This window comes from Dioscorea cayenensis, chromosome 9 (genome assembly GCF_009730915.1).
Source record: "Dioscorea cayenensis subsp. rotundata cultivar TDr96_F1 chromosome 9, TDr96_F1_v2_PseudoChromosome.rev07_lg8_w22 25.fasta, whole genome shotgun sequence".
Taxonomy (NCBI): domain Eukaryota; kingdom Viridiplantae; phylum Streptophyta; class Magnoliopsida; order Dioscoreales; family Dioscoreaceae; genus Dioscorea; species Dioscorea cayenensis.
Genome location: NC_052479.1, coordinates 1,864,590 through 1,876,046, shown reverse-complemented (window position 1 = coordinate 1,876,046; position 11,457 = coordinate 1,864,590). Strand labels below are relative to the sequence as shown.

At 37.6% G+C, this 11,457-nt stretch overlaps 1 protein-coding gene across 1 annotated transcript; it reads left to right on the top strand.

The window, feature by feature from the left end:
- The first annotated feature begins 6,712 nt into the window (after positions 1–6,712).
- On the top strand, positions 6,713–9,606 carry LOC120269091 (cation/H(+) antiporter 15-like). Its single transcript, XM_039276378.1, has 3 exons — positions 6,713–6,908; positions 7,020–8,027; positions 8,204–9,606. Exons 1-3 carry the CDS (start codon positions 6,726–6,728, stop codon positions 9,506–9,508), a joined length of 2,496 nt encoding a protein of 831 aa, XP_039132312.1. The 5' UTR covers positions 6,713–6,725; the 3' UTR covers positions 9,509–9,606.
- Positions 9,607–11,457: the final 1,851 nt, after the last annotated feature.

The window sequence follows — 11,457 nt, the reverse complement described above, 5'->3', positions numbered from 1 at the left end:
TTTTATATGTTTTTTTAGATATATATATATATTCATAATTTCAAATTTCAAATAAATTAGCGCCATCCTACCCCGTATCATAACCTCCTAACTAAATTAGACGAACATGATAAGATTCAATTAAATTTTAATTAATTTTAATATTTTTTTTAAAATTAATTTTATTTAATATATATTTTTTATTTACTTAATTAATTAATTTATTTATTTTATTAAATAAAAATCTAATCTGCCTCGGGATATGTGTTTGGATGCCTCGGTATTTGTACTTTCTCAAATCGCCTCGAGATCTGTTTTCAGGCTATATGAAATTTAGGATTGCCTCGGGATATATGTTTGGCTATCCTAAGATTTGCGATTGCCTCGAGATATGTGCTCTCAAGGGCAATTTTATAATTTGCGTTTATGCCTCGAGATATGCTCTCAAGGGCAACTATGTAATTTTGCATTTATGCCACGAGATATGTTCTCAAGGGCAATTTTTTTTCTTTAAAAATTTTCTCTTTTTTTTAAAATTTTCATTTTACCTCGAGATATGTCCTCAAGGATATATTATTTTTATTATTTTGTATTTTTGCATTTATGCCTCGAGATATGTTCTCAAAGGCAATTTTGTAATTTGGTATTTTTGCCTTGAGATACGTGCTCTCGGCTGATCTTGTGATTTAAATATTTTATATCACCTCGAGATTTGTGCTCTCGGCTGATCGTGTGATTTAAATATTTTATATCACCTCGAGATCTGTGCTGATCTTGTGATTTAAATATTTTAGATCGCCTCGAGATCTGTGCTCTTGGCTGATCTTATGATTTAAATATTTTAGATCGCCTCGAGATCTTTGCTCTCGGCTGATCTTGTGATTTAAATATTTTAAATTATCTCAAAAGTGTCTTCTGCGCTTATCTTGAATATATAATGAAATTTATTTATTTCAACCATTTGTTGTCCCAATTCGATTATGATTTGACTGTGTGTAATTTTTAAATTTTTTTATTCGATTTGAATCAGGACATGCAAATTTTTTTTACATAAACATGCATAAGGCTTTGTATGGCTTGAAACAGGCACATAGATCCCTGGTATGGGAAAATTGACACTTGTTTTTGTGAACAAGGTTTTTAGAGAATTGAAAATGAGCACACATTGTACAGGAAGATAGCAGTTGGAGATAATATCTTAATTGTTTGCATCTATGTTGATAATTTAATTTGTATGGGGCCTTAAGAGATAATGATAGCAGAATTTAAACAGAACATGATGCAGATATTTGACATGAGTGATTTGGGTCTAATGTCATATTTCTTGGGATTAGAAGTGAAGCAAAACTAGTAGGGTATTCAAATTTGTCACAAAATGTATGTTGAAGGTTTGGTAAAGGGCTATAATCTGCAGAATTATAAACCTGTGCTGACTCCTCTCAGTTCAAATAATAAATTGATTAGCAATGATTAAGAATTGGTGGGAGACCTCATTGGTTATAGGAAGTTGATAGGGGAATTGATGTATGTGACACATACTCGACCTGATATTACTTTTCCGGTGAGTTTTTTCAGCAGATTAATGCACAAACTAATGAAGGTGTCTTTTGGAGCAACTAAGTATATACTCGAATATTTTGCTGGAACTCTAAATTATTGAATTGTGTTTAAGAGAAGGACTGATTGTATACTGCTAGGTTATTCCGATAGTGACTAGGGTGGTAATTTCGGAGATAGGAAGAGTGCTTCTGGAGTGGCATTTGTATTTGGCACAGGTGCAGAGTCTTGGATGTCAAAAAAAAAAAAAAACTGGAGGTTGTGGCTCTATCTGTTAGAGTTAATCTTGTTATTGCATTTAGGACCCTATGTTATTTATATATTACGTTTAGACATTGTTGCGTTTATGTATTTAAGTTCGCAGTTATGACCCTCCTTGTTTTATAAATTGCATTTGTATTTAAAATTATGTTAGGATTATGTTTAGATAAGTTTGTTAGTTTGAATCTATTTAGTTTCTTGGTGACTAACTTAGTTTGAATTCAGTTATCAATATCAATATAAAAGATAGAAATGTGGGGAGTTTTGGTTGACCGCGTCTAAAATTATCTCATCTTCTTTGAGTGTTCTTTGTGTGTTTTTCTCTGATTATCCTAACATTTGGTATCAGAGTAAGATTCGGAGTAGATACCAAAGATCATGTCAGGTTCATCATCAAAGAGTGAAACAATTGTCGGCACGGCAACATTGAAAACTCCAACATTGAAGGCTCCAACAAGAGACGGAACAGTGACCCTCCAGTATCCGTTGCTCACGAAGAGCAACTACTCGGCATGGGCGCTCAAGATGAAGGTGTACATGGTACACAAGGCGTGTGGGATGTCATTGAGCCTATTGATCCGAATGAGGAGATAGAGCCGCGGAATGATCATATGGCCCTTGCTGCCATCTATCAGGGTATTACTGAGGAGACGCTCCTTGTGTTGGCTGAGAAGGAAACGGCCAAGGAGGCATGGGAGATGTTGAAGACAATGCACATGGGTGCCGAGCGCGTCAAGGAGGCAAAGATCCAGACTTTGAGAAGCGAGTTTGAAGGTCTACGCATGCGTGAAGCGGAGACGGTTGATGACTTTGCCACAAAGTTGACCACAATAGTCAACAAAATTCGTACATTGGGCGACAAGGTGGAGGAGGCCTACATCGTCAAGAAGCTCCTTCGTGCTGTCCCTTCCAAGTTTATTCAGATTGCATCGATGATTGAGCAGTTCGGCAATCTCCAAACGATAACCGTGGAGAAGGTCATCGGGTCGCTTAAAGCCCATTAAGAGCGATTGTAGGGTTACGAGGATGAGAAAGAAGAACACATCCTATTGACAAAGGCCGAATGGAAGGCAAGAGAAGAAGGTGAAGGTACGTCGAACTCATTGAGAGGACGAGGAGGAAACAACTGGCGTGGCCGTGGGCGTGGACGCAGACGCAGTGATGATAGAAGTGGAAATGAAGGCACTCATCAAGAGAAGAAGTTTGACAAGACCAAGGTGAAATGCTATAATTGTCATTTTTTCGGTCATTATGCCTATGAGTGCAGATCCAAGAAGAGGGATGAGGAAGCCTATCTTGTGGAGAAACAAGATGATAATGATGATGAGCCGACGCTACTCATGACAACCCATCTTGTGGAGAAACAAGATGATGATGATGAGCCGGCGCTACTCATGACAGAAGTATGTGAGCGCTTGCAAGACATGAAGCATGCGACAGAGGAGATCATGTTGCATGAGGTGAACATCAAGCCTAGTGTTAGAACTAAGGAAATATGTATGGGAACAACTTGTGGTATCTTGACACTGGTGCAAGTAACCACATGACCGGGAGCCGAAGCCAGTTCTCAGAGTTGGACGAGACAATAGTTGGGAGAGTCAAGTTCGGTGATGATTCTGTCGTAAACATCCAAGGAAAAGGCACTGTAATGTTTCAGTGTCAAAATGATGAGCATCGTCTTCTCACAGATGTTTACTTCATACCTAGTTTGTGCAGCAATATTGTGAGTTTGGGCCAACTTGATGAGCATGGGTGCGAGTCGGTGATAAAAGGAGGATACTTGTGTGTCTATGATAAAGGTGGAAGGCTATTTGCAAGGGTGAAGAGATCAAAGAATAGATTATATATACTCAATGTTAAGGCAGTACATCCTGTGTGTTTGCTTGGAAAACATGGAGATGTGGCATGGCTATGGTATGCTTGGTATTATCATTTGAATTTTCGAGCATTGAGCGTCTTGAAAAAGAATCTAGTACATGAAGAAAGGAATAAGCACATTGACATTAAATATCATTTCATTTATGATTGTGTTCAAAAGGATGACATCGAAGTTGAGTACGACAAAACAAAGGAGCAGCTTGAAGATGTCCTGACAAACCCTTTCATCGAGTTGCGAGATAAGATAGCCTGAAGGACATGAGGAAGACATAACAAGATTAAGGGGTGAATGTTAGAGTTAAACTTGTTATTGCATTTAGGACCCTATGTTATTTATATATTACGTTTAGGGATTGTTGCATTTATGCATTTAAGTTTGCAGTTATGACCCTCCTTGTTTTATAAATTGCATTTGTATTTAAAATTATGTTAGGATTATGTTTAGATAAGTTTGTTAGTTTGAATCTGTTTAGTTTCTCTAAGTAACTTAGTTTGAATTTAGTTATCAATATCAATATAAAAGATAGAAAGGTAGGGAGTTTTGGTTGACCGCGTCAAAAATTATCTCATCTTCTTTGAGTGTTCTTTGTGTGTTTTTCTCTGATTATCCTAACACTATCATCTACTGAAGCTGAGTATTTAGCTCTATGTTTTTCTTGCTATTTAGGAATATGGATTAAAAAGCTGTTGAATGATTGTGGAGTAAATCAATTGGAGCCAATTCCAATTTACTATGATAATAGATCTTGTAATGCCATAGCAAGGAACCCAGTAATGCACGATAGAACCAAGCATATTGATAAAGTATTGATGAGTATAATTTGCACTTAATATATAGACCTTCTTTAACTCATAATGAATTAAATTTGAATTATTTTGAACCAATTTTACTCCTAATCTTATTGTTATTGCATTGTAGGAAAGAAAGAAAATGATTTGAAGGAAGAACATGTAAAAGGCACAAAATTGGAGGAAGAAGAGCAAAACAGAAAATCTAGCGCCTAGGCGCTAGCATGCAGCGCTTAGGCGCTACAACATCAAGAGGTGCAAAACAGAAAGTATAGCGCCTAGGCGCTACAGTCTTTGGCGCCTAGGCGCTACCCCGATTTTTATGTTATAAAAGGGGCTAGGGTTGAGACGAAAAGGGAGGAGAATTTCGGAGATCAAGAGATCGGGAGCGAAGTTTCGGCGCGGATTCATTGCCAGGCTTTAGTTTTTAGTTTTTCTTTGTTTATTTTATTATGAACCTTGTTAATATGTCGAACTTTGCAATCATTATGTTCTAAATACTTTTTCTAGGGCTACGATGTAGCCAGACTATGAAACCCTAGATTCATCTTTGTTTAATTTAATTGATGCTTGTTTCAAGACTATGTTGGATATTTTAATCTATGCTTAATGCTTGTGATTGCTTGATCACCAATTGCATGATTATTAATTTGATTTGAGACCGAGAGGTGATAATTGAATTAGGTCTTGGTTGAAATATTATACAATCATCATAAGATAGAGATATTTATGAGGTTGTATGCATCATTATAAATTTCTAGAGCTTAATGAGTTCCATAGGTTCACAGTTATCTCAGAGATGATGTTAACTTATCTAGTGGAATATGCTATTGATGCTTGAGAAAGATCAATATGTAATTTAGAGAAATTTGATGACAATATAAGAAACAAACCTTGATTGATTGAATTAGGTGATCTAGGTGGAATTAGTCTAGGTGAACTCGGAAACCCTAGAATCTCTCGACATTGATTTCTCCTTATCTCTCTCTCTCTCTCTCTAGTCCTTGAATTAGATTTTCTAAATTAAACTTCTTCAATTTCATTAATCAAGTAGAATTAGGGTTAGTAATTTTGGTAATTAATAGGCTCAATCCTCGTGGGAACGATACTCTCTTATCATTATATTACTTGTTTGCGATAGCGTATACTTGCATTATATAAATCATAATCAACAAGTTTCATTATATTCGGGAATTAGTTGCAGGTAATAAAATTTAGCTTGAGTTTTGCAGGTATGAGGAACAAGTGGCAGATGTGTTAACAAAAAGCTTGGATGCCAAGAAGCAAATTCAATTCAGAGAAGCTCTTGGAGTGTGTGATCTTTAATTAAGGAGGGAGTTGCTGGAATGATTGAAGTATAGAGAAAATGGGATGAAGGAGTTGTCTACAGGTGTTATAAAGAAATGATTGATTTGTAGGAAATGTTCATCAACTGAGGGCAAGACTGGGATTTCAAGTGTTTAAAAGGTTGTTAAAGTCGTTGGAAGATAAGAGAGACAACATCGGATGGTGGAGATGCTATCATCATCAGATTTCGTTCAAGTTCTAGGCAATGAATGGGATCTCAGTTAAAGGCTTAATGAGGGGTCCATATTTCATCAACTTTATAAAGTAAATTTGAGGCAGCTCAAATTTAGTGGAACCTTAAGCGGTTGGATTAGTTAGAAGAAGCCGCGTGCATTGTGACTCAGCTAGTTTTTTTCTGTAAAACTTATAGCTTGTAAACTAAAAAGATTAGGGAGTTATGGTTTTCTTTTATATGTGAATGCTTGTTGTAATTTTCCTAATTAATTAAATCAGTTTCAGCCTTTGAGTTCTTCTACAAAATTGTTCTTCATATCATACGCTTTCTAACAAACATCACATAAAATAAATTAATAATTTAAGTAAAATAAAATCTCATAAAAGACTAAAAACTACACATCAAAGTTGTTTCTCTTACCTTTTGCTTTAATAAATTATGATTCATTCACATAAATAAAAGGAAACCTACTTATCAAAGCCAAAATATTAATTCAATTAACTAATACAAATATTAATTAATATATCTCACCATTGACATCCACAACGACATCCACAAATTCCAAAGGCAAAGGTCAACCATTCAAACACTCACAGTAGTCTAACCATCCATCCTCTTCTCTCTCCTCTCCTCTTTTTCTCTTCTTCTTCTTCTTCTTCACCACCACCACCACTACCTTCCAGCCTTAATGGCTACCTCCTTAGTCCTCAACCACACAACAGTGAAGAAGGTTCTCTGGATGTGCGTCAATGAAAACATCACCAACGCAGTAAGCTCCCCAGGATTTTACCGAGGAGAAGATCCTTTACATTACTCCCTCCCTCTCCTCCTTCTCAACGTCTCCCTCATCTTCATCCTCTCCCGCTCCATCCACCACCTTCTCAAGCATTTCCATCAATCTCGTACCATTTCTTATATCATTGTAAGTCTTTAAATCCTCAATGTGTTATATTAATAAAACTTTTATTTCATTGTCTTTCTTTGTATTATATATGATATTAGAGAATCACATTAGATTTGTTTCTATATCTAGACCGGCTTCCTTCTAGGCCCATCGGTGATTGGCCAAAGCAAGAGATTCCGGCAAGAGTTATTCCACCCAAAAGCCACCTTCCTTCTTGACACGCTCACTCTTCTCAGCCTCATTCTTTACCTCTTCAACATTAGCGTCAAAGCCGACCTCATTGTATTAAAGAAGCCTGGCAAGCTTGTGATCTCCACCTTCATCTTCGGCTCATTATTTCCATTGATCATATGTTCCTTTCTTTATGTTTCTCTTAAATCCTTTTTACCTTCAAACATTAAATCTCATAATCTTCTCCTCCTCCTTGCTTCCCGATTTTCCCTCTCATCGTTCCCGGTCCTCACTGACATCCTCGATGAGCTCGGTCTCCTCAACACCGATGTTGGCCGCATTGCCACCACCACCTCTCTTGTCACTGACATTCTTAGCTGGTTCCTCAACGCCTTCATCGCAGCTACACTGATTGCCTCTAGAGTTGGGTCCATTATCAAGTGTGTAATGGCCGTCGTCTCCTTAGGCATTTATCTTCTCATTGTCATCTTCATTTTCCGGCCATTGATCATTCGCATTACCAAAAAAACTCCTGTCGGTGAGTTGATCCCTGAAGGGTACTTTGTCGGCATTGTGCTTCTGGCCTTAGCGACATCTTTCTTTACTGAGCTTAGTGGCTACCATGCTGCATTTGGACCAATGATTTTAGGGTTAGCTTTGCCGGGAGGTATGCCCTTGGGAGTGACATTGAAGGAGAGGTTGGACTCTTTCATGTCTGGCTTGTTCTTGCCTATATATCTTGTGCTTGCTGGTTACCGGACTGATTTCAGTAAGTTAAAGAATGTCATGGAGTGGGGTTATCTTGAGCTCTTTGTCTTTGTTACTTTCTTGGGAAAGATTGTAGGGTCAATGGCAGCTCCTCTTTACTACAAGTGGCCTTGGAGGGATGCCCTTTCTTTAGGGTTGATGATGAACTTGAAAGGGATCATTGAAGTCCAATTTCTCAACAGTTGGGGGGATACTGAGGTACGTAAATCCATTGCATGCATGCATGTATGTTGTAATTAAATCTAGGTTTGTAGATACCTAACATCCAATAATTATTGATAATGTATTAATTTTGAGTCAGCTTTTGGTTTTCAACATATATATTTATTTATTTAGATAATTATTGATATAAATTTAGAAATCTGGATTTGTAGATGGCAAACAACGAGCAATTCTCCATTTTGATGTTAACAATGACAGTGAACACAGCAGTACTAACACCACTGATCAAGTACTTATACAAGCCAACCATGAAATACATAACAACAAAGCGAAGAACGGTGCAAGACTCAAAGCCAAACTCCGAGCTCCGGCTACTCATCGCTGTCCACAACGAAGACAATGTCTCTCCAATCGTCGAGCTCCTCGAAGCCTCAAGCACCACTAAAGAAAGTCCTCTAAACATCTATCTCCTCCATGTGATGGAACTTGCCGGCAGAGCTGCCGCCGTTTTAGCCCCCCACAAAAAAAACAAGAAAAACCCTGGTATGACTGCCTCCGATCGCATTGTGAACGCCTTTCGCTATTTCGAAAGACAAAACACCGGTGCGGTCTTTGTCCACGCCTTCATTGCTCTTGCGCCAAGTGCGACAAAACACAATGATGTTTGCGGTCTCGCACTCGAAAAAAAAGTTCAATTAATAATTATCCCCTTCCATAAACAATCCGATGGAGCTCTAGCTATGGCAAATCATACATTCCAGAACATGAATCAAAATGTGCTGACTTATGCACCTTGCTCGGTTGCAATTCTAGTTGATCATGGAAACTCCGGTGGTGCAACATGTAGTCACACAAATGCTTTGCTTCACCGTGTCGCCGTATTTTTTCTCGGTGGTGCAGATGATAGAGAAGCCTTGGCTTATGGGAAGAGAATGGCAATGAACAAGAATGTTAAGCTTAGTGTGGTTAGGTTTGTATCAAAGTTAGAATTTAGGGAATTGGAGGATGAAGAGTGGAAGAAAGATGGTGAGATGGTTAGTGAGGTGAGAAGTATGGAAAATGTGGTTTATAGGGAGGAGACAGTTGAGAATGGTGAAGGGACGGTGGGAGTGATAAGGAGAATGAGTGACAAGTTTGATCTTTTGATAGTTGGGAGAAGGAAAGGGGAGGAGTCGGAGTTGACGAAAGGGTTGTCGGTTTGGAGTACTGAGTGTCCGGAGTTGGGGGTGATCGGAGATATGTTATCGTCGACGGATTTTGGGGTGAAGGTGTCAATAATGGTTGTGCAACAGCAGAAAAGAGTTGAAGATGATAAGTTGGATGTTACAGTGAGTTCCATTAGTCCTAAGAAAAACAAGGATGAGCATTCAGAAGAGAGGGTGGAGGAGAATGATGGGCAAAATGATAAGTTGGATATCAATGACTATGAGTTGGGAAAAATAAATGAAAATGGAGCAGTGATCAGCGATGAGATTAGAGAGGAAAATGGTGAACAGAATGACAAAGTTGGATGTTAAAGAGAGATGTGAAGATAGAGTGGAAGGGGAAAGCAACCATATATATAGAGAGAAAGAGAGGTCTATATGTGTAGTAGAGAAGTAGTGGTCTCTCAGAAGGGGTTTTGGATTTGTGTATATATATATATTTGGAGGTAATTGAATGAACATAATAGTTACAAGTTGTTTTTAATTTTGTTGTTTTTTTTAATTTATAAAACTTGTTATATTTGATTTAGATTCATTAAAAATAAGTTTTTCCATCTCATGATTAATTAATTAATTAATTAATTAATTATTATTTAAAAAAATATATGAACAAGTTGCAAATAGAATTTAAACCTTGACCTTTGAGTTAATAAGGAAACGAAGAAGTAATCAATTACTATATAAAAAAAATGTGGTTCATCTCATAGTTTGTGTTAGATTATAAGTATCATGATGATATAAAAAATTCGTAAGTTCACTACAAAGGGGGATAAATTAAAAAAGCATGTTTATTAAAGTATAAAAATGAATAATAATCTTTTGAGATCCTAAGAACAATTTAGTTAATTTTGAAATTTTGGATTAATAATTTTTTACAACAAAATCTTTTAAAATGTTGCGGAAATTAATTAAAGGGTGATAGACAAAATATGAGAGAAAGAATGAATTGTATGTTCATTAGAATGAAACTAACCCATATAAATACAAGAATGATGTATACAGGAGCATGTATACTTAACAGTATATACGTATAAGTATACAGTATATATATACAAGTAATATTATTACTCTAACACACCCCCTCAAACTCACGGTGGGTCATAAACTGAGAGTTTGTCAACTAGAAACTGAAACCGAGAGACAGTATGTGCCTTAGTAAAAAGATCAGCAAGCTGCTGTGTAGAGGCAACATAAGGAAGAAGAATACTACCAGCAAGATAATGATGACGAACAAAGTGAAGAGCGACCTCAAGATGCTTCGTACGTTCATGAAATACAGGGTTGGCAGCGATTTTAATAGCACTCTGGTTATCACAGTGTATAGGAGTAGGAGCAGAAATAGAAACACCAAAGTCCATCAAAATCTGTCGCAACCAAAGAACCTCCTTAGCAGTAGAGGACATAGCACCATACTCAGCCTCAGCAGTAGAAAGAGCAACAGTAGATTGTTTCTTGCTTTTCCAAGAGATAAGGGAATCTCCAAGAAAAATGCAGAAACCAGTAGTAGAACATCGATCAGAGGCATCACCTGCCCAATCAGCATCACAATAGGCACGCAACTCAAGAGAAGATGTGGCAGAGAAAAGTAAGGAGCGAGATATAGTACCACGAAGATAACGAAGAACTCGTAAGAGGGCAGCGTAATGAGTGGAGCGAGGAGCACTCACAAACTGACTAAGAACACGAACAACATATGCAATATCAGGCCGAGTAATGGTCAGATAGACAAGAGCACCAACAAGTGCACGATAGCGAGTAGGATCAGGCAGAGGCTCACCATCTGAAGAAGAAAGTCGGTGATGTAGCTCAATAGGAGTAGAGGCAGTGCGAAAATCTGTGATATCAGCTCGTCGAATAATATCAGATATGTTCTTCTATTGAGACACCAAGTAACCTCGACGAGAATAAGCAACCTCAAGACCTAAAAAATAACGAAGAGGGCCAAGATCTTTCATCTGAAACTCGGTGTGTAATTGTTGTTTCAATGAAAGAACAGTATCAACATCATCACCAGTGATAACCATATCGTCAACATAAAGAAGAAGAATAGTGATGCCACGAGTAGTCTGGCGAGTGAAGAGGCATAATCATGAGAGCTCTCAGTGAAACCAAGAGTGAGAACCACATTGCGAAATCGCTCAAACTAGGCACGAGGAGCCTGTTTGAGCCTATAGATAGCTCGGCGAAGATGACAGACATGCTGAGAAGGATGAGAGAAACCAGCAGGATGAGTCATATAAACATCCTCAGAAAGATCTCCA

Bases quoted from the DNA above. Each gene is read 5' to 3' on its own strand.
- LOC120269091 (XM_039276378.1), top strand. From the start codon at position 6,726: ATGTGCGTCAATGAAAACATCACCAACGCAGTAAGCTCCCCAGGATTT. The intron at 6,909-7,019 runs GTAAGTCTTTAA...TTCTATATCTAG, and splicing joins GTACCATTTCTTATATCATT to ACCGGCTTCCTTCTAGGCCC. The intron at 8,028-8,203 runs GTACGTAAATCC...CTGGATTTGTAG, and splicing joins ACAGTTGGGGGGATACTGAG to ATGGCAAACAACGAGCAATT.